Here is a 24,739-nt window from a genome sequence, read left to right as displayed (position 1 = left end):
ACCAGTAGATGGCAGTAAAACATAAGAGATAAGTGTGGCCTGCAATAAAATTGTTTGTCACACACCAATGATAGGTGTAGACTACAATATGACTCAAATAAACACCAACATTGAATATGTTCCATTGAAAATATAGAACATTTCACACGACGCTCAAAAATCTATCAAAATGTTTAGTACAACTTTGGTAAGAAATGAGGCCGCACTGCTTGATGGATTGTACTGTGCTTCATATACAGTACATACAAGCATTATAATGGTGTGCTTATAAGGTAAGACATATGATCTGTTTTGTTTCGCAATATTACGCAACATTATGGCAGTATGACTCAAGTAAAGAGCACCAACATTCTATATCTTCCATTGAAAAAATTTTAAATCACACATGGCGCTCAAAAATCCATCAAAATGTTTTCAGTATGACTTTGGTAAGCTATGAAGCTGCACCGCTTGATGTGCTTCAACATACAAGTATTATTATGGTGCGTGTGTAAGGTAAAACCGATTATCTGGCGTTTTGTTTCGCAATAATATACAAAAACAACTTTTCTTACCTTCTGGTACCTGCTGATCTCTATTTGGGATCTGCATAAATATTGAAAAATTGCGCATGTCCGCCTTTGTAGTCCGTGCCGACACTGTAGTTGATAAGCTTCTTCTTTTCCTCTATCTTCTTGTTATGTGACATTCATCCTGTGCTGTAGTGTATTGTTCTTACTTATATCCATCAGTAAAGTCGCCATGAAAGCGCTAAAACATACCGGTGTAGTGAGTTTACATTATTCACCCAAGGAACTTTAGGTATTTGAGAGTTCCGGTCGGACGGTTTTTCACGGGACACATTTCCGGCGAATGAGGAGATGCTGCTCCGTTATTGATTGAAGTAAAGTCTGAATGTCATTAAAACAGTTAGCCCCATCTTTTGACACTTCTTACACTCCCGTCCTTGCACGCTACACCGCTACAACAAAGACGACGGGAGAAGACGCTGCCGAAGGTGAGCCACGTAAATAAGACCGCTCACAAAACGGTGCATCTGGAAGCAACTGTCAAAAAGCAGCTTGAAGATGATCCGTAAAACAGAATCTATGCAACATTTGGACCAAAAAAACCACCATTACATGTTATGTAGACCACAAGGAAGTGATTTCCATTTAGAAAAAATATATAATAATATGACTCCGTCAATTCGCCCTATAATCCAGTGCGCCTTATATATGAAAAAAAGATCAAAGATAGACCATTCAGTGGCATTGTGCTTTATGATCCGGTGCGCCCTATGGTCTGGAAAATAAGGTAGTTTGTTTTATTTTTGAAAAATGCAAAAGACCAACAGAAAACAAGCTGCAGGCCAAAAATTCCCCATCGCCGCACTATAGACACCAATGAGTTAAATGCTCATTTGAGTTCATTGTTGGCCTTACATTTTATAATGACCAAAAATGCAATGTTAGTCAAGCAATGAATTATTTGTAAGAACGTTGTCAAAGCTACCACCTTTAAGCAGTGGGGTGGCCCATGCAAGAACAATTATCTAAAGACGCTGCGCATGCACTTAACACTTGGCCACCACGCTGATAAAGAATTCATTGGGATGCATTGGACTTAATGTCCTAATGAGGAGCGTGGAAAGAGGCGTAGGTGACTGTGTGTGGCACAGCGAGCGAAAATGTCCTTACTGGGCCAATTAGCATACTGAAGTTACTTCCTGCTATTAATACAAGGAATTGGAAACTAAAAGATAAAACAACACTCAGTAAATGGGGCAATTTTATAGACAGACAAATAAAGCTGAAGGTCCTAAAGAGTATTACAATTTTGGAATTTGTATTTTTCTTATTTGTGGTGACAAAAGAGGGAAGACCCCCAAGAATACAAACAAGAAGTGATCGCAATGCCGATTGTCACTTGCCATTAGAGCTAACATTTTTCACAGAGGTCAACTTCCTTTTACACTTGTGTGGCAATTGCTTTGTTAGGTGTGTGAATGCTCCAAAACATTCACACATATAGTTTTGTACATCCAAATTCTTAAATGCACTATTATTCTATTCCAGATTTTGGTGCGCTCTACCTTCCACATTTTTCATCCGATTCAAACCGTTCCAACTTGCGACTGTTCAGCCTAATCGCGAATCGTGGGCTTTCCCTGGACAAAATCCAAGAAATCCCAGATTTCCCAGAATTCCAGTTTTTCTCAGTACATTTTTTCCCATTCAAAATGAATTGGTCATTTTTCAAACTTCCACCATTTCCACATTTTTCAACCAATTCAAACCATTTCACCTTAAACACATTCCACCATCCAGACAATTTAAACCCCCTTTTTTTGTAAGTTAAAAAAAAAAATCCAGTATTTTCCAGAATTCCTGGTTTTCCAAAGCCCTGTTTCCACCCTTTTTTCTGGCAACCACTCCTTCCACATTTTACAACCAACTTCAACCGTTTCACTGTGAAAAAATTTAACTTAATCACGAAAAAAAAAAACTGATGTTTTTGAACTGGAAACATTTTCGATTTTCCCGAAATTCCAGGAATTCCATAATACAATTTCTCAATTCAACAAGTCACTACTTCAACATTTCTCAAACGGTTTGAAAAATTCAAACACCAACCATTTCAACTCATTCAGACCATTCAAGTTGTTTACTATTTTTTTTTTTATTCACTCTTTTCCCAAAATTCCCTAATAGTTTGGAAATATCCATTGAAATCAATGGGACATTCTTCAAAGTTACACAACTCCAACATGTTTTATGTGATTCAACTAGTTCCAACTTCAAAATATTCAGCTTGTTTGGGAATTGTGTGCTCTATTTTAATAATAAAAAAAAAATCCAGGATTTCAATTCAATTTCAGCATAAGAACATTCAAATGCAATTCCTTTAGGAATTACCTCATCTCGTTGTCAATAAATTAAATTTATGGGTTTTTTACACGTGTGACTTAAAAATGTGCCTGTACAGTTGACACAGGAACATGATGGTGCGAGTTAGACCCCGGAATTTATTAATTAAGAAAATGTGGACCGCATGCGTAAAGATAAAATACACATTAAATCAAGAATAAATATTTGTATTTATTTTTGGTATTAATAACGCTTTCTGAAATTTGTTTGTATTTTCTATAATTAAAAAAAAAATATTAAATGCATGTACCTTATCTCCAATTTCACCTTTTGGTCCTTCTTCACCCATGTCGCCCTGTAATCATATGGGAAAAAGAGTTTAAATGCAAATACAACATTAGAAACTGGCATGATATAGAAGAGTGTGCTGCCTAATTTAGGGAGAGTTTTCCCAAGTAGTGCATTGCAGAAGAAAAAAACAAAATGTTAATGTTTATCTTTAAATCCACTTCTTTCCACTCAAATGCTTGACACCTACTTCCAATGTGAGTAACTTCAGATGGGCATGTTTAATGTGTCATAATCATTTCTGACATATACACTTAAAAAATATATAGTGATAACTAAATGTAGTATATGACCCAGCCAGTCTGGACATATGTCTTGAAGTAACATATACAAAATACTGTGCTACAAAATATATCTGCTGTTTAAAGGATATGGTGAAAAAAAACCTTGCAACTAGTCAAAGATCCTCTATGTGACAGCTGCACTCTGCTGTTGGACTGTAAAAGTGCTACATCAACGGTTGTCCATATGACTGGAGCAGTGATTTAAGAACCCACTGCAAAACAGACTATTCAACATCCTCAATATGACAGGTGAGCTTTGCTATTGTAAGGATCAGCTGCAAAAACATTGGTCAAAAATCCTCTGTGTGTAAATAATACGAGGCACTCACTGGCTTTCCTCTTGAGGGATCTCAGACAAATTAACCCGAGTGGACAATCGCAGCTATAGATCAAAACCAGCATCTTACCTTTTCACCTTGCTCTCCCATTTCACCCTGTTGGCAAAAGAAAGCACAGCCTTAAAGCTCCAGGAATGATGGAAGCCATAGTGGGTCAGATTATATCAAGAAGGAATGGGGGGGTTGCAAATCATGTTGGATTATGCCAGATTTGTTTGTCTCACCCTAGACAGACGGAATATCAGTTTTGTTTTTTTTACACAGTCATAACAAGTATAAGCAGGAGGTTACCAAATAAAATACTTATATGCATGCAGGATATGATAAAAGCACAACACGGAAAAAGTGGGTAAAACTATTGTTTTGTGGGGTAAAAATATAAATGATATGAAATAATATTTGATGGCATGATGACACGGATTACGTGTGCACCAGACCTTGGCTCCCGGGATGCCGTCCAGTCCTGGGATTCCAAGATCCCCCTAAGAAACCGCAAAAAATAGATACATCCTGCTCATTAAAGTCACAGAAACCGACAAAAACCTGAAATGCATGGCGGTAGATGGCAGCAATGCATCCCAGTGGGCATCTTCTATATTAATATCATCCATGGTGGAGTTAAAGTTTGCTAAGTCTGTCACAAAAGTTCCTGAAAATATATATTTCAAATCGAAAGATTTCCCCTTCCAACTAATCTTCTTGGAGTCTAAGGAACTTTCCCAGCATTCACTGCCATGCGTTCATGTACTTTTAGAAAGAATTATGCCAGAATGCTGCACAGCTCAGTCATTAAAGCCATCTTGATGACATTCATGTCTTCAAAACGGGTCCCCTTGATGGCCCCGTGGGCTTGGGAAGGAGGAAAAGGAAGAAAAAAAAAATCACACAGACATTGAGAGGTTCCTTTGCACGGCGATTTTCTCCTCGACCAGGAACTGTGGGGTGCGTTGTCACGGGAAAACATCCACAAGTTATGCCACAACTCTCACATCTTATTGAACTAAGCTGTTAGAATAATTGTATTTAAGTTATCACAAAACTTTGTGTTGAAATGAGTTCCTGGCGAGAAGACAAAAGCTGTCTTTGAACCTACCAAGAAGAAGGCTGGTAAAACTCCACTGTGTAGGATGGGAAGCAACATGAAGGTGTTCTGTTTCTTTCATGTATTGTAATCAACAGAAAGATATTGTCTTGACCCAACAACTACAAAAGCGGAGAGGAAGCAGGACTAGACTACCTTCCAGGCGACCTTTTCTGTGAACTGTTTCACGACCTTTTCTGTGAACCGTTTGCAACCTTTTCTTTGAACTGTTGTAATCAAAGGCGATGGCTGTTTACGACACACGTACCTTAGAAAACAGCTGTTGCCATGTAGTCAGGGAAAGTCCAAAAAAAAAAGAGGTGGCATACAATTTTTCACCATAACGTGCTGGAGATTGTACAAGAGTACAGCTCAGACGTTTCTCGTCAAATTGAGCCAAATTTAATTCTGTCTGTTTAATTCCTTGCTTCTTGTCTCGTTTAATAAATGTCATCAGTCTTTGAACCTGAGATAAGTGAATCCCACGCATTTGTAGAATGATGAAACTCACTTTTGAGAATACAATCAACACATACAGTCCTGGATTTTGTTTTTTTACACACCTCATATATCACCTTGTTTGGTAAAACCACATGCCTGTCTTGCAGGTATGTAAGATATATTGTAATGTATTTCCTTGAATTGCCGCCGGGGCGCTAGTTAATTTAAAACCTCTTCTCACTCCTGCGCTTACCAGAGGCATGCGGTAAAAGTAAGCATGCGCTAATTATTTTAAAACCTCTTCTCACTGCATACCAAAGGTATGCAGTAAAAATTTGAGTGTGAAGTGAAGTGAAGTGAATTATATTTATATAGCGCTTTTCTCTAATGACTCAAAGCGCTTTACATAGTGAAACCCAATATCTAAGTTACATTGTAGACAGTGTGATGTAAGCTTGGACCTTAAATCCTACTGAATAGCTCTTAATCTTCTTCCCTTTATGCGATTTTAAATTACCGGTATTGAAATCAGCCTCCTCCATTTTGAAAATGACGACAGGGGAAGTGTCACCCGTGACGTCACGAGTTCGACCAGGCGGTAATACTAAGCATGCCTTAATTATTTTGGGAAGCGAGTTTGACCCGGCAGTAATTCAAGGTAGGCGCATACCATATGCCCTGCGACAATTCAAGGAAATACGGTATGCATTCCAACAATATTCCCTCACGTTTTATTTTATTCCTCTAATGTTATTCAGTGTCACTCTTATTTTGTATTTCTTTTCAGCAAATAGTTAGTGTTCGGAGCATTAGTCATTTTATCTTGGAGTCCTATCTTCTTTTGGTAGTGACCTTGTCGCCCTCCCTTGCTGTTAAGACATGCTGTGAGGAGACTGGTGTGCTGCAGAGCCATTTGTCTTAATGCTGCCGCATTACTTCCTGTTTATTTCAAGCAGAAATAAATACTCCACCTTTTTCTGCTAAAGACAACCACTTAGTCCCTTTTTCTTCCGAGCAACACCCTCAATACACAACGCAGACTCGATCCGGCTACACTTGCAGGATTCTGAATGGGCATCTGCATTGTTATCATGCACAACTAAAAATGATATGCTGCTTTTGCTAAATTCAGGAAGTTAGTTGTCAGTTATAGTACATCTAAGACCTCATCCTCCGACACATGCATTCCCTATTTGGGTGAACCAGTTCTGGCTATGCATCCTCGTGGGCAGCTTTTGGCTTGTTTGTTACCATACAAGTTGCAGAAATTGGTAAACAGAAACAACAGACTTTGCTAATAAATTCTGGAGGTCAGTTGTAAAGTCACACCTAAGACTTCATCTTGACATAGACAGTATACTCTTTTAACTTTTTGTGTAAGACAACATGGCTAAACAATTCAAAAGATGAATATACTGTATAGCAACAGCAACTCCAATGCCAAACAAATGCCTGAAAGGGTTCCTTATTTTGTATACTAAAACAATAAAACACAACTTAGGGGTTGGCGTGGCGCGGTTGGTAGAGTGGCCCTGTCAGCAACCTGAAGGTTCCTGGTTCAATCCCCACCTTCTACCTGCCTCGTCATGTCCGTTGTTTTGTGTCCTTGAGCAAGACACTTCACCCTTGCTCCCGATGGGTCGTGGTTAGGGCTGTGCATGGCAGCTCCCGCCATCGGTGTGTGAATGGGTGAATGTGGAAATAGTGTCTAAGTGCTTTGAGTACCTTGAAGGTAGAAAAGCGCTATATAAGTCTAACCCATTTACCATAACTTCAAAAAATGAACCTAACCTCAGGGCTTTTGACCACAATGCATATCAGCAACAGCGATGGACTGGCCATAGAGAGGGCCAGGAGTTTGGCGTTATCCCGGTAAAACGGTCAATACTAGGCACAGGATGGACATTTTTTTCTTGCAGAGACATAACAACATAGTAGGGGTGTAACAGTACATATATTCGTATTGAATCGTTTCGGAGGTGTACCGAACACGTTTCCACACGGACATATTAGGTAGTGCACCGCAGGTTGTGTAAACAATGCAGAGCGAGGCACAACACACGGCTAGCAGCGACTGGGCTAGGACAACATGCAAAAGCCAGAGCTGGAAGACCCTCCTGCCTCGTTAACATCTCCCATTTGGGAACACTTTTGCTGCGCGGTGCGATACAACAATGGAGGACAGAGGTTTGCCGACATTGTTCAGCAGCAGTAGGGTACGCTTCTGCCAACACGTCAGACATGATAACCCCTTTGAAGCGGCACCATCGCATTCAAGCAGCCTCTCCTCGGCGAGTAAGGCAGGGCTGAAGCAATAACAAATGTTTTTATAGTTGATGAACGTGGACCCCGACTTAAACAAGTTGAAAAACTTATAGCTTATAACCGGTATAGCTCGGTTAGTAGAGCGGCCGTGCCAGCAACTTGAGGGTTGCAGGTTCAATCCCTGCTTCCGCCATCCTAGTCACTGCCGTTGTGTCCTTGGGCAAGACACTTTACCCGCTTGCTCAAAGTGCCACACACACTGGTTTAAATGTAAAAATTAGATATTAAGTTTCACGATATAAAGCGCTTTGAGTCACTAGAGAAAAAGCGCTATATACATATAATTCACTTCACTTAATGGGGTGTTTGCATTCAGTGTTCAATTGTACGGAATATGTACAGTACAGTGCAATCTACTAATAAAAGCCTCCATCAATTAATCAAAAAAAGCATATATATGTAGAAAGGATTTGTTAAGAAACCATTCTGAGCCTTATCTTATTTAGTTTTCATTTTATATATGTTGACCACATTAACCTTGTCAATGGACCCTGTGTGTATATGCATGTTATGCCATTGTTTACAAATTTGGTAAATAAATAACCAACAAATTTATATTTTGTTCTTTTCTTACTGTAACGGAACCGTGACCTCTAAACCGAGGTATGTACCGATACGAAGTTTTTGTGTACCGTTACACCCCTACAACAAAGATAAGGTGACATGGTCCCCTCCAAGGTTTTCATTGTCATCCCATTGGGTTGAGTTTTTTCTTGCCCTAAAGTGGGATCTGAGCCGAGGATGTCGTTATGACTTGTGCAGCCCTTTGAGACACTCGTGATTTAGAGTTACATCAGTACACTTTGATTGATTGAATTTCAATCCCTATACAGGACATGAACACGTGTTTTACTTTTTTTTATGCATTCTAAGTCTAAGTCGAGTTGATACAGCGCTTGTGCACGGCTCGTAGTCGGCCAGTCTGAACCAAAACATCCAGTGGACAATTTTTCTCCCAGATCCCCCCTGATCAGTGGGCATCTACAGGATGTTATCATGCATGGCGGAGAAAAAAAAAATATTGTGATACGTTGGCAGGTTAGGTGTTGTCACTTAAAATTGAAGACCTCAAGGTCAAACAGCAATATATATTTGGGAAGACGCCACAATTACTGAGATGAATGCCATATAGAAACAGTCAGCAGTTGCTACTAAAAAAATGCTTTTATGTAGAATAGAGCAGTAAAAACACAACTTTAAATGAACTTTACTTGGATAAGCCTCTTTGCTCTGGTTCCTATTAAAGTGATGAAAGCGCTCGTATTCCTGATGTGGGATTGAGATAATGGCACAAAAGATGGCATCGCTTAAATGATTCCCCGTTCTGGAATAAACAGGCAATATTTTTTGGTCTCGCTGTTCTGAAACACCTGCAGCGTGTCCTCTTTGTTTGCTTTGGGAATTGGATGCAGATCGGAGTTACAGTACATACACAGAAACACATTTTTACGAGGCAGGATATATGGCAGAGCTTTTCTCTCATGTGCTAAAAAAACCCGAATGTGAAGAATCAACAAATGCAGCACTCAAGTATGTTTTTACAGGAATTAACTCACCTTCAGTCCGTCAACACCTGGAGTACCCGGAGGCCCCAGTGAACCCTGAAAAACAATTATAAAAGGCTTTAGGCACGGTGAAATTACACAGCAGACAGCGTTTAGACAAATGATCACACTCAGTAAACTCAAGTACTTAAAAAAAAAAAACACACAACCAAAGTGGTGTAGTGAAAGCTAAGAGGACTTCTTCACATTTCTACCACACCAAGTGGACAATATAGTCATAAATAAATCCATGAAGTCATATATTACAACACAAGCAATATATCAAACCTGTTTCTTGGAACCTGCAAGGAAATCACTCGCCAAAGATGTTCTGTTTTTAGAATGTCTTAATAATGGAAATGCAAGCCTGCCATTCCATTGCATTTTCACCTAACCAAATGGACAATATGCTCAGAAATTAAGTCATAATTTAGAACAGAAATAACCTTTCTATTAGTTCTTATCTGTGTGTATCCACTGCTTTTCACCAAAAGAATATTACATATTTGCCTACCCAAATGCTAATCAAGGTGAGTTATTGAATAAAAGTGCCCATTAACCTTGTCTTAGGTGGTTTGTGTATATTTTCCCTTCCTGAAGGGTAATACTGGAGTTTCCCGACAAAATGCAGTCATATCTGTGGAGATATTGCAAACTTAATGGATAGGACAAGTAAATAGACATGTTCCAGCAGTGTGAACATGGTGAGAAGTGATCCTGATGTGAAGAACAGATGTTGGCCCTATCCAGCCATCAGGTAGCTGCCAGTGTTTGTTCAGGGTAACCCAATCACACACTTCCTGTCTGCATGTCATGTGGAGGAGGGGAGTGTTAGTCCACGCCAAAAAGGTTAACGATGACACACTCGTGTGTTAATGACTCACAAGCTGCACCCTAAGGCACACTATTAAATAAGATCGTTGAGCAGCTATGCAAGTGAGGCTCAAATGATGGCGGTGACCATAGCACTTGGGTTTTACCTTTTCAGTGGGATTTTCTATCAAAACAGTAATCACCGCGACAACAGCAGGTGGACTCCTCAGCAGGTAGAAGACTAGACACATTCAAGTGGCCCACAGGGCAAACCCAATCTGCCTAGGTGAGAATATTAGCCTTCCTACACATCAATGCGTCAATGCCGGCCATGTCTACACTAAGCCGGATAAAACCTTAAAGGCCCACTGAAATCCACTACTACCCACCACGCAGTCTGATAGTTTATATATCAATGATGAAATATTAACATTGCAACACATGCCAATACAGCCTTTATAGTTTACTAAATTACAATTTTGAATTTTCCGGGAATTTTATCTTCGAAACGTTGTGTAATGATGACGTAGACGCAAGACGTCACAGGGTTTCAGGAAGTATGAGCACTGCGCACACACTCAGCTAAAAGTCGTCTGCTTTAACGGCATAATAACACAGTATTTTGGACATCTGTGTTGCTGAATCTTTTGCAATTTGTTCAATTAATATTGGAGAAGTCACAGTAGAAAGATGGAGTTGGGAAGCTTTAGCCTTTAGCCACACAAACACACGGTGATTCCTTGTTTAAAATTCCCGGAGGTGAAAATTTATTATGGATCAGAGCGCGGTCAAGCAGACATGAATCCAGACCAAATGTCAACGAGCAGGTTTCGGTGAGAAAATTGTGGTTAAAAAGTCGCTTCTTACCGGAGAAAAGCTGAGCTTCCGTCCTGCTGCAGCTTCGTGACTTCTCTCAGAGACACTGCGCGTCAACACATCAGTGGACACACTTCTCCGACTATCAGGTATTAAACTCACTAAAACACTAGCAACACAATAGAAAGATAAGGGATTTCCCAGAATTATCCTAGTAAATGTGTCTAAAAACATCGGAGTCCTTTCCAATGCAATGGCGTTTTTTTTTTTTTACTCGTTTTTTTTTTTTTCTAGTCCGTCGCTATCAATATCCTTAAACACAAATTTCTTCGCTCAAATTAATGGGGAAATTGTTGTTTTCTCGGTCCAAATAGCACTGTTTGTTGGAGGCTTCCCATTAAAAACAATGTAAATATATGAGGAGCCCCCACACTTGTGACGTCATCGTCTGCGACTTCCGGTAGAGACAGGGCTTTTCTCTTAGCACCGACAGTTGCAAACTTTATCGTGGATGTTCTCTACTAAATCCTTTCAGCAAAAATATGGCAATATCGCGAAATGATTAAGTATGACACATAGAATGGACCTGCTATCCCCGTTTAAATAAGAAAATCTAATTTCAGTAGGCCTTTAAACTAATAATTATTTAGTCTAAACATCGTGTCAGCCACACTAAACCTTTGTTTAAGGATAACCCTTCTTGGATAATTTTTTACATGGGTTAGTGCGCCATGTATTTCTTGAACCTCTGGCTCTTAGCTTTGTATGGACTCATTGATCGTTTACAAACTGAGTTCAGAGAGGAAGTGAAGTCAGAAAGACTGCGGCCCACAATGGAAGTGACTTCAGAAAGAATGTGCCACAGCCGGCTTCATAAAAACCGGAGCTAACCACTGGAAAGATGGCGGCGAGTCATCCAGACATGCCCGTGTTTCTCCTTCTTCTACATGTACAGACGCTTGTGGAAATCACACATGAATACCTTAAGTGAAGGAAACGCGCGATTGCAGCTCTTTCGGATACTACCAGTGACGTGCGGTGAGGTTCATGGCTGGTGAGGCACTGACTTCATCACAGTCAGATTTATAAACATATGAACCCTATAGAGCAGGGGTCACCAACGCGGTGCCCGCGGGCACCAGGTAGCCCGTAAGGACCAGATGAGTCGCCCGCTGGCCTGTTCTAAAAATAGCTCAAATAGCAGCACTTACCAGTGAGCTGCCTCTATTTTTTAAATGTTATTTATTTAGTAGCAAGCTGGTCTTGCTTTGATCGACATTTTTAATTCTAAGAGCGACAAAACTCAAATTGAATTTGAAAATCCAAGAAAATATTTTAAAGACTTGGTCTTCACTTGTTTAAATAAATTCATTTATTTTTTTACTTTGCTTCTTATAACTTTCAGAAAGACAATTTTAGAGAAAAAATACAACCTTAAAAATTATTTTACCGTTTAAATTCCTTCCTTTTCTTTTCTGACAATTTAAATCACTGTTCAAATAAATATTTTTTTTTGTAAAGAATAATAAATCCATTTTAATTTAATTCTTCATTTTAGTTTGTTTTTTTTCTTCAAACTTACAATTGAAATTTAAAAAAATGTTTCTAGCAAATCTAGAAAATCTGTAGAACCAAATTTAAATCTTATTTCAAAGTGGATTTTAACGAATTTGAAACATGTCATCAAAATTATAAAATAAATCTTAATCAGGAAAAATTACTAATGATGCTACATAAATAATTTTTTTAATTTTTTCAAAAAGATTCGAATTAGCTAGTTTTTCTCTTCATTTTTTGGGGTTGAATTTTGAATTTTAAAGAATCGAAATTGAAGATAAACTATGTTTCAAAATTCAATTTTTATTTTTTCGTCTTTTCTCCTCTTTTAAACCGTTCAATTAAGTGTTTTTTCATCAATTATTCTCTACAAAAAACCTTCCGTAAAAGGAAAAAAAAATGTACGATGGAATGACAGACAGGAATACCCATTTTTTTTTATATATATATATAGATTTATTTATCAAAGGTAAATTGAGCAAATTGGCTAATTCTGGCAATTTATTTAAGTGTGTATCAAATTGGTAGCCCTTTGCATTAATCAGTACCCAAGAAGTAGGTCTTGGTTTCAAAAAGGTGGGTGACCCCTGCTATAGAGTATCTTATTCAGCATTTGATTGGCAGCAGTTAACGGGTTATGTTTAAAAGCTCATACCAGCATTCTTCCCTGCTTGACACTCAGCATCAAGGGTTGGAATTGGGGGTTAAATCACCAAAAATGATTCCCGGCCGCTACTGCTCACTGCTCCCCTCACCTCCCAGGGGGTGAACAAGGTGATAGGTCAAATGCAGAGGACACATTTCACCACACCTACTGTGTGTGTGACAATCATTGGTACTTTAACTTAATGTAGTAGGTACTTTAGCTAGTAAAGTAGAAGTTCTCAATATTTGGGCTAATAAGAAGTCTAGATTACAACTCGGAGAGAGTAGGACAGACACAATTAAATATTTTAAATGATACTGGTGTTATTTAAACATGTACAGTGCAACAACTAGTTCCGCTGATCTCCGGTAAAAGGCTACTTTTTACCACAATTTTCTCACCGAAACCTGCCGGTTGACAAGTGGTCGGGATCCATGTTCGCTTGACCGCTCTGATCCATAGTAAAGTTTCACCTCCAGGAATTTTAAACAAGGAAACACCGTGTGTTTGTGTGGCTAAAGGCTAAAGCTTCCCACCTCCATCTTTCTACTTTGACTTCTCCATTATTATTTTGACAAATTGCAAAAGATTCAGCAACACAAATGTCCAAAATACTGTGTAATTGCGCGATGAGAAGAGGCGACTTTTAGCCGCTAGTGTGCTGCGTTAATATGTCTCCTCCAACTCGAGACGTCACGCGCACACGTCATCATACGCGTCATCATTCCGCGACGTTTTCAACAAGAAATTCAGCGGGAAATTTAAAATTGCAATTTAGTAAACTAAACCGGTCGTATTGGCATGTGTTGCAATGTTAATATTTCATCATTGATATATAAACTATCAGACTGCGTGGTCGGTAGTAGTGGGTTTCAGTAGGCCTTTAAACATCTTCTGGCTCCAGATTAAACAAATACGTCGACATGACATAAACACAACTACTCAATTTTGTCATGATCCCTCATGACTGTTGTTGGAGTTACATGGTGTTGTGTTGTGTACCGGTGTGTTGGTGTTACTTACTGTCCAGTGTTCTTATTTACATTCTGCTTCCTGTTTAGGCATGTCTTGTGATGTCTTTGCCTCTGTTCTGAGAGCTGTTCTTCTCACCGGTCTTCCTGATTAGCACTTACAGTAAGAGACCCACCTAATCAGCTAATTAGGAGCGTTCTTGCGCCTAGCGAGAATAATTTAAAATGTTGATGACCATTGCGATTGTCGAAAAAAGACACACATTAAGACGCAATACTTAAAGCTATATGCTTTTAAATGGAGTCTCTAAAGCTATATAGGACTACTCTGTGCTAAAGTACCATTTAATAAGCAGTATTTGCATTATACACAAAAAAACACAGAAACAGGATGAGGCAACCTACCTTGAGTCCTTGAGGCCCCTCAGGTCCCTGTAAAACAACAAAGTTGGACAAGAGTTAAATCAAGTAAAAAGTCAGTGCTGGATGGAATGATATACATTCTTGTGTCAGCTCCAGACTGGCAATGAGGACACACCTTCTTTTCAGGGCAGAACACATTAAAAACTCACAGATTTTTTTTTTCTTGACAAAAACATAAACCCACCATATTTTCATTGCATGTCAAATTGCAATTGTTTGTTTTACCATCTATATACCTTTTGGCTCATAAGAAGAAGCGGTAGTTGGACGGCCTGAGCAAAATCAGTGAGTCAAAGCAGAAGAACATTCTGGAAGAGTAATTACGTAAAACCCAGTAATGAATGTGGCTTATTTTATTTTATGTGACTTTACACCGGAGCTGGGCCACATTGAGAGAAAATGTGCCTGGGGAGCCAATGTGTATACATGATATATACACATTATAGCTGTAAAAACCTGCTGTAGTGTATGTGTGTTTGGGTCCCTTTTTTTTTCAGGAACACTAATACCAAAAGTCACAACGTCCGATAGAGTTCTAAAAAAGTTATGACAGACCACCTTAAAAAATACGGAATGGAATTTTAAAGTTTTTTACTGAATTGGACACCCTAAATGTACATTCAAACAAATAAAGTGGGATTTCTAATATTAACTATGAACAATAAAACACTGAATATTAACAACATATCTTTAACATCTTTGACTTCTCAGACCGGCTCCTCGATAGTTGTGGATCTTTTGCAATCAAGCAAAAGACAACAAATATGTAAAAAAACAGCAAAATATGAATGAAAAGTGAAATAAGCACCACATACAATATGATATATTGTCACGTAAAAATGTGCTTCCGCATTTGTTTCGGACACACGTGTTTCGGGCTGGCTGCTCTGAAAACAAACCCCGCCCACTCTGCTTTGTTCCTCCTCCGAGCTGCTGTGACGTAGATAACCGAAAAAACTCCAATAACACCCAATAGTGCAGATTTGTTTATTGTGAGCGAACTGTGGTGCTGAATTTCCCCCAGGAATCAAAAAAATACTTTCAATTCTATTCTATTCTATTTCGACCATTGAAATATTTTCTGTAGTTTAAGACTTACGGTCATTTAAAAACAGCACTGCAAATCATAATGGCGGCGAGAGTTTTGATGTTAAAGGTCTAAAAACATTATGTGGAACGTCCGGCAGGCCGGATTTTAAAATCTTAACAGGCCGCATGTGGCCCGCGGACCGTATTCTGCCCAGGACTGATGAGAGTGCGGAAATACAACCCCATCACACCACTTCTTAAATCCCTTCAATGGCTTCCTGTTCCACTCAGGTTTGAATACAAAGTCTCCCTACTAACCCACCAGTGCCTCCATGGTAATGCCCCCCTCTACCTCAAAGAACTGTTCACCCCCAAAACCTCCACACGACACCTCATCTCCGGACAGGCTAACCTCCTCCAACCTCTGAGGACAAAGCTACGAACAATGGGAGACCGGGCTTTCTGCTCCACCGCTCCCAGTCCCTGGAACTTTCTCCCTGACCACCTGAGGGCACCACAGACTGTGGATGCTTTTAAAAAAGGCTTTAAAACCCTTCTTTTTATAAAATGCTTTTTTTATATGTATGTGTGCTAGTTCTGGCTATTAGGCTATTGTAGTTTTTATTTGTATTTATTGTATTATCTTTTTATTTTTTTTTTAATAAACTGTAGCACTTTTATGGTAAATGGGTTGTACTTGTATAGCGCTTTTCTACCCCTTTTTAAAGAGCCCAAAGCGCTTTGACAGTATTCCCACATTCGCCCATTCACACACACATTCACACACTGATGGTGGGAGCTGCCATGCAAGGCGCTCACCAAACATTACCTAGTTTGTCAAATATTGTAATAAATGTATTGGTTCCTTTTACTTGGACACACACATCTATATACCTTGGGCCATTAAAAAACTGTATTTTCTGGGAGTTATTTTACCTTCAGAGTAGCCTCTGATTTACTAATGGTTTCTAATGTTGTAAAAATGTGTAGAATAAAATATTACATTTCAACATTTCTTTCAACGAAGATTTGCTTCAGCCTGCGACACATAGTCATTTTGATAGTAGGCTAATCTATCCAATATATACACTTAAGCCATGTGTTGCCTTCATTATACTACTTTTCATTTTTTGCGGCTCCAGGCAGATTTGTTTTTTGTATTTTTGGTCCAATATCGCTATTTTCAACGTTGTGGGTTGCCGACCCCTGAACTGGATTAATTAAAAGATGATATACAGTAATAATATAGATGTCCATAACACTATATTGGCAGTAATCTAAGATTAATATAATACTGTATTAAAAGGCATATGAGACCAATATAATACAGTGACACCAATATAATACAGTATTAACTTTAATATAAGACAAATACAAATATATACTGTAACACAAATATATTACAGTATCACCATGAATGTAAGACAACCGTGAAGATGAGACGACCCTTATTTTACAAAACTTCCTTTTGAAAAATATATATATATATTTTTTTATCAACAAATATATAAGACGACCTGTCTGTTTCAGAAGGAAAGGAAGGAGAAGAGCATAAGCATCTAGGCTGCATTCCGGCCCAAACCCTCAATACCAACTTCTATTAATGCGACAAAGGGACTTGCCTTTAGCTGTCTCTGTTAAGTTCTCCTCAGCGGGCCTTAGTAAACATCTTTACGAGCCACCGACTATACGTGAGCGCTAATTAGCTTGGCTGCATCTGAGAACACTCAGGGGCTACCGGCAAAGAAAAATAAAAAAAGAGTCAAGAGCAAAGCTTTTGTTACAGTCCAATTGAAGATAAAACGCCAAATATGTTTGCAGCTTTTAGTTTGGTACTCGGAAACAGCAAACAATGAGGAAACAGCCGTGCTGGTGCTATTGTTTCCATTACAAAATCTCTCCAATATCATTGTTTTTATTTGAATTCCGCGCTTTTATGTGATGTTTTACTGCCAGTTTGGACTTTAGCTATGAAGCTGTAGGCTAGCATAACAGTAAGGAGTAGTGTGTACTTGATTGAAAGAGACAACATTAATAGTAAAGCTGCAGTCTCTATGGCAACATGAAAGTATTGGATCACTGTGGGTAGTGTGGGAATTAAATACAAAAGAACAACAGCAAAAACACAGACTTTTGTTACTTTTTCCTCTTTAAAAGAGCAGGGACTTTTAATCTTCTCGACATCAAGGTCCAACTTTACCACTACAGAGGGGCCCGGGGCCTTATAGTCTTTTCCGGACTATAAGGCGCACTTAAAATCCTTTTTTTTCTTTCTCAAAACTCGACAGTAATAACCCGGTGTGCCTAATGTAAGGGATGATTCTGGTTTGGCTAAACGACGTCAAAGCGTTTTTATTTGGTAATAATTTGGCGTAATGATAATTGTGATCAGTAGATGGCAGTCAAACATAAGAGATATGTGGCAGTATGACTCAAGTAAAGAACGCCAACATTCTATATATTCCATTGAAAAAATAGAACATTACACACGGCGCTCAAAAATCTATTTAAAATGTTTTAGGACGACTTTGGTAAGCTATGAAGCCGCGCCGCTTGATGTGCTTCGACATATGAGTATTATTATAGTATGTATGTAAATTGAGACAGACTATCTGGTGTTTTGTTTTTCAATATCATGCAAAAACAACTTTTCTTACCATCAGGTATGCTGATCTGTATTTGGGATCTGAATAAATCCTGAAAAATTGTACGCGTCCGCCTTTGTTGTTTGTGCCAACACCGTAGTCGATGAGCTTCTTTTTCTCTAGTGAAGTGAAGTGAATTATATTTATATAGCGCTTTTTCTCTAGTGACTCAAAGCGCTTTACAGAGTGAAACCCAATATCTAAGTTCCATTTAAACCAGTGTGGGTGGCACTGGGAGCAGTTGGGTAAAGTGTCTTGCCCAAGGACACAACGGCAGTGACTAGGATGGCGGAAGCGGGGATCGAACCTGCAACCCTCAAGTTGCTGGCACGGCCGCTCTACCAACCGAGCTATACCGCCCCTCTATTTTCTTGTTATGCGACATTCATCCTCCGCTGTTGCCATTTCTAACATAAAGTAGTGTAAAGTTCTTACTTATATCTGTCAGTAAACTTGCCATGGAAGCGTTAAAACATACTGGTGTAGTGAGTTTACATTATTCACCCAAGGAACCGGTTGAGGAGATATCCTGTTTACAGTTTACAACCTTGCCAAATGGTAATAAACCATGTGTTGATTACAAATATTATTATTTATTTACCAAGTAAACCTTAGGATTAGGTCAGGCTGAGAAGAAAACTCAGTTGTAATCAAATATTACAACTAGACGGCCTGAGCATGACTGTTGTCAGTTTTTTGTATTAACTGAAAAAAAATACATCTGCACACACTTATTATGCACTAAATAAACTAAATTAATAATAAAACTGTCAATACAATTCAAGTGCAAATGAAAGTACAGCCTCAACAATTTAGTCATAATTTTTGGCACTAAAGAAACTTCTATGTGACTTTAGCTACAGACTTCTTTTGTTTGTTTGAGATTATCATTAATGCCAAAACTGGTGTAAAAGTTTATTACAACTGAGTACCGCTGAGAAAAAGATCATTTTTAGAAGTCCAACAATGGGCCCTGGCCTTAAGGTAAAAAAAACTCTGCCATAGAGGACCTTATGGCACTGATAACTTTGACTCCAGTCCTGTGAAATAATATCAAAATATTCCCCCCACTCTTTTCTTTCCTCTCAGCCCACCTCCCTCCCGTTTACCCCTGCAAGAACTTAACCCTCCTAACCAGCACCACATGTCCTTTCAAGGCTGCTGCTGGTGGAAAACTCTGGAATCTTCTGCCTTCTTAAACAACAATAGCAATTCATCAAAGTGGTCCAACATATCAAAGATGATTGTTTCTAATTTTGTATGCATCTTCAAGGACTAAACTTGTCATAATCTTGGGGTCGTCAAATGGTTTACCAGGATTGAGTTCCAGATATATTCCCTGTTAAAAGAACATTGGGACATTTATGGACCGATACGCCTCATTTCAGGACTTCTACTAAGCTATGAATTCTTTTTTTTTTTTTTTTTACATTTTTGATGCAAAACGATGCAGATTGAACACCGTTAGTGGGGTAATGGAGAAAAAAGAGAAGCGATAAGGATTACCAGCAGAGATTGTGTTTGACTCGTCAACATATCAACAAAATCAGGAAAAATAAGTGATCTCAAAATAATGGAAAACTATTTTTTGGTACTGGGTGCAAAAACATACTTTGTGTTTCAAGCTTCTTCCATCATCAAGCTTAATAACATGCGTTATTTACCACAAGCTTTATATCCAATTGCTTTTAACTGGAACAACGTGCCCCTACGGTATACGAGGTTTTGTTGCGGGAACGCCAGCCTTTTTTCTAAATTTTGTGGCTGAATCATAACATGTGTGAGTCATTCTCGCCATTCGACGCGGTGTCAAGATCTTGTATGTCGAATCCTTTTTCATCTATTTTTTTTGGTGACATTTATCAAGGGTCCATTTGGATAAACTCTCTCTGACCACATAATATAGAATATAGCATAACATAGCAGGAAACAGAACCAATGTAATAGCGGTAGGAACAAACTTCTCAGTCAGCATTAATGACTTCCAACAGCTGAGTAGCAGCATTATACAGGGCGTGCACAGGTTGATAAAACTGCTCGATGCTGCAGAACACTCATGATTAGGAATGGGTACTCCCATCTTACTGACAGGATGCAGTGCGTCTCCCATAACAATGTGACCTGGGAGTAGGGCTGGACGATATGGCTTTTTTAAAATATATCAATATTTTTAGGCCATATCGCGATATACGGTATATATCTCGATATTTTGCCTTAGCCTCTAATTAACACTTGATACATATAATCACAGCAGTATGATGATTCTATGTGTCTACATTAAAACATTCTTGTTCATACTGCATTAAGATATGCTACTTTTAAACTTTCATGCAGAGAAGGAAATCACAACTAAGTCAATTGACCAAAACTGTATTTATTAAACAGTTATTAGCAGGTGACTTTTCAAATGATGCTACATATTAGCAGTAATGCTACTTTTGGTATCAACCCTTGTGCCCCACACTTGACAAATTAAATTTGTCTATTTGACATATTCCCGCTTGAATCCGAACCACCGCCAGACGATGGACCCCGTACTGTTTTTCTTGGGAATTAATTCTTCACTCGTTTGTTACCAGATTCGCACTTTTTTTCTCTCATATTACCACTCGCACGGCTCTGCTAGCATCATAGCTAACGTTACTCATGCTGCTACCTCTCTGCTCCGCGAGGGCGAATACGTATGTGACGTATGACGTGACAGTATGTGACGTGTGTAAGAAGGTGCGCTTACACTCTGCGAGAAGGAAACACAAGAACGAGTGGGAAGAGCCTGTAGTGTAATGCCTGCAACTAAACACAACTGAGTGAGAACGTATAATCGAATATCACGTTATAGTAATTTTCTATATCGCATAGAGACAAAGCCCCGATATATCGTCCAGCCCTACCTTGGAGTATGTCAGGGTAACGTGCGGAGTTCCACAGGGTTCAATTCTTGGCCTTGCACTCTTCAGCATCCACATGCTGTCTTTAGGTACATCGTACGCAAATACGGTGTTAGCTTTCACTGTTAAGCTGATAACAACCAACTCTACATGCCCCTAAAGCTGACCAACACAACAGATTGTAGTGAGATGGAGGCATGTCTAAACGAAATTAAACAATGGATGTCCACTGACTTTTTGCAACTCAACCCTAAGAAAACAGAAATGGTGATTATCGGTCCTGCTAGACACCAACATTTGACAACAAAACAATTACATGGAGCGACTCGGTTAAGAATATGGCTATTATCTTTTAGTTTATTTTTTCTTTGGTCAGTGGTCAACAAAATAAACAAAAAGTTTTACATAAACAAACAGTTGTACATTCATAAATTGAAAATGTTGCAGACCGAAAGGGTTTAGGCTGAAGTTGAACACTTATTGTGCCTAACCCTATAAACAATGTCAAATACAAGACGAGCTTCCTAAAAATATGAAATTTCCTTTGCACAACATATTATAAATACACCTGTTACACAACATTAACACTGTTCAATTATATACACAGTAAATACATGTGAAATATCCTTGTACACGTGTTAGTTAAACCTTTGTTCCAATTATATACTATATACAAACAATTATACATCCATTATAATGTATATCCCACATTTAGTTTGTAATTAACATTGAACATAGTATTAACTACTTTGTTGATTCAAGAGTGATATATTTTTCCAAGACATTGGTCTTAAAGTGTTTTTTAAATGTTGGAATGGAACTGGAACAGTTTAAGGAATCATCCAAGCTGTTCCACAGATAAACCCCCTAGACCAAAACACTTCTATTTTTTAACTTTTTATCATTAAGAGTGTCACTAAAACAGCGTTCTTTCATCTCTGTAATAGCGCTAAAATTTGTTCCATTTTGTCCACCACTGATGCTGAGATTATTATTCATGCGTTCGTTACGTCTCGTCTCGATGACTGTAACGTATTATTTTTGGCTCACCCTATGTTTAGCATTAAAAGATTACAGTTGGTACAAAATGCGGCTGCTAGACTTTTGACCAGAACTATTTCAGGCGTTTGATCATTACGCCTGAACTGTATATACCTTCATATACCTACATATATACCTATACTGGCTCACCTGCACTGGCTTCCTGTGCACTTAGGATGCGACTTAAAGGTTTTACTATTCTCCCGTCCAAAGGCAAAACCCAGTAACTCAATTTTGGTCAAAACTGAGCTGATAATAATTTTGGAGTTCCTAGGTGATATGCTTTACATTAGTGTATGCGATATTGTAATTTGTTCCGTAAGTAAGCTGTTACGCGCATGGCAGGACCTAGCAACTACCACATAACCGCGGAGATACAACAGAAAAACCTAGTATCTCAAAGGACCAATCGGAGCTTTTTTTTTAGTCGCTTTATTGTCTTTAATGAGACATTTGCAAGAATGGGGGCCGACGGTCAACCTGATTATGTGATATTATGGCACGAGGGGATATTTGGAAGATTGGCCCAGGACGTTGCAAGCACCTTCATTAAATGTATTGTTCTTGATTCTTCCCCTTGCATACTCTTTTGGGCGGATAACTGTGGAGGTCAAAATAAAAACTGGACGCTGTACACGGCTCTTGCCCAATGTGCAAACGCAGAATGGGGCCCACCCGAGATTGTGATAAAACATCTGGAGAAAGGGCACACGTTTATGATAGCAGATTCAATCCATGGCTCAATCGCCAAGAAAATGAAAGCTCAAGAAAGCATCTATACGTTTGATGACTTTGTAGATCTGTGTAAGACAGCATCAAGATAGATTGGTTTTCCTTTGTTTTCTCAAAATCAGCTAGAAGTGAGTTACTAGGTTTTGACTTTGGACGGGAGTATTGACATATAAAATACTTAACGGTCTAGCTCCGGTCTATCTTGCTGATTGTATTGTACCATATGTCCCGGCAAGAAATCTGCGTTCAAAGAACTCCAGCTTATTAGTGATTCCCAGAGCCCCCAAAAAGTCTGCGGGTGTTTTCTATTTGAGCTCTAGTACTCTTGAAATGTCCTAACGCTAACAGTTATAGATGCTACCTCAGTAGAAGTATTTAGGTCCCATCTTCAAATGTTTTTGTATATGCTAGCCTTTTAATAGACCCCCATTTTAGACCAGTTGATCTGCCGTCTCTTTTCTGCTCTGCCCCCTGACTTGTCTCCACTCAAGATGACCCCCTGCTGGCCCCACTATGGACTGTACTCTCACACTATTAACAGATCCACTCAACGTCCTCACATCTGCGGTCCCTCCTAAGTTTTTCATTGTATCTCATTGGGTTGAGTTTTTCCTTGCCCTGATGTGGGATCTGAGCCGAGGATGTCGTTGTGGCTTGTGAACCCCTTTAAGAGACTTGTGGTTAAGGGCTATATAAATAAAATTTGATTGATCCATTGAGTACCTTTCACATTTAAACCAAATGGCACTAATCCCTGGTATCTGATATCGGTAAACAAGTATGGCAATTTTCGGTGCATTTTTCAATAATAACCCCACCCCCGTTTTTTTTTTTAACCAGTTAACACTGAGCTGATAAGGAGAACTGTGCTGTCCAGTTGATATAGCTCGTTTTCTTACAACCCTGAGTCTCATTTGCAAATATATATTAATTTTGGTTTGTCCTGGTTGTGTTGCCGTGGCCAGGAAGTAGGCAAATTGGCATTAAAAAGTTAAATGTGCCAGTCCTCTCTTCCATTTAGCCCACTGGTGTCTAACTCAAGGCCAATGTGGCCCGTCAAAGCCTTGAAATAATCTGTCAATAGTTGATCTTTTCTCACTAAATGTAATCTTTCTATTTTGTATATAAATAAACATTGATTGATTGATTGATTGATTTTGAAATGCATGTGTTTTAATGAAATTGTGTTTCATTGATTTTTTATTTAATGAAATAATGCAACAAATACAGTACTATCCTACGTTTCAAACTGTTTTTATCAAAATATATATATTTTATACATATCTGCTTGATTGATGATTTCATGAAGCAAGTTATCCATTAAATTGTACACTGCAAACATGGCAACAGATTTTACAGTAAAAGAAAAAAAAAGGCAGCTCAGTGACTAGAATTTTACTGTAAAAAAAAAAATTGTACAGTTTTTCCATTTACACTAAAATGGTTGTAAATCACCCTTGATTTTACATTAAAATTGTGGCAACTGAGCTGCCATTTATTTTTTTACAGTTAATGTACACAATATAATGATCAAATGCATAGGCAATTGTACAGTATTTGTAATTGTACACCATCATTCCCTCCTTTTGTATGTTTTCTTTCATGTGGCCTGTTTCTGTGTTCCGGTTGTTGCTATGGAAGTTGCTATATTTCTTCTTCTTCGATTTTGTCAGATCACATTTGTTCGCACTCGACTTCGGGCATGGAGGACTAGAGTCTGAATGAGTGAAGGGACTGAATTGTCATGTGTGTGGTGTGCTGTGTTGATATCATTGTAGCACGCCACTAACGTGACGATCAAAACTGATTTTTTTATATGGTGGGTCTGTCACAGACAAAAATCTCTTAAGATTTAGAAAATCTTTGTGTGTACCCCGCTTTAGTTTTATTTATTTATTGACACGTTTGGAGGTGGAAAGTCACTAATGCTAATCAGTAGCATGCATATGGCATATCCTATGTAAATTA

The 24,739-nt window shown here is 38.6% G+C and overlaps 1 protein-coding gene across 1 annotated transcript in view; it reads right to left on the bottom strand.

The window, feature by feature from the left end:
• The window catches only part of LOC133560717 (collagen alpha-1(XXV) chain), a 337,729-nt gene that overhangs the window by 82,084 nt on the left and 230,906 nt on the right, over positions 1-24,739 (bottom strand). Inside the window, exons 11-15 of the mRNA XM_061913555.1 lie at positions 14,419-14,445; positions 9,223-9,267; positions 4,257-4,301; positions 3,889-3,915; positions 3,160-3,204 (exon numbers count right to left, since the gene is read on the bottom strand). Coding sequence (XP_061769539.1) covers positions 3,160-3,204; positions 3,889-3,915; positions 4,257-4,301; positions 9,223-9,267; positions 14,419-14,445 — 189 coding nt within the window. The remainder of the gene's footprint in view (positions 1-3,159; positions 3,205-3,888; positions 3,916-4,256; positions 4,302-9,222; positions 9,268-14,418; positions 14,446-24,739) is intronic.

This window comes from Nerophis ophidion, linkage group LG10 (genome assembly GCF_033978795.1).
Source record: "Nerophis ophidion isolate RoL-2023_Sa linkage group LG10, RoL_Noph_v1.0, whole genome shotgun sequence".
NCBI lineage: Eukaryota > Metazoa > Chordata > Actinopteri > Syngnathiformes > Syngnathidae > Nerophis > Nerophis ophidion.
This window is presented reverse-complemented; position numbering and strand designations above follow the sequence as displayed.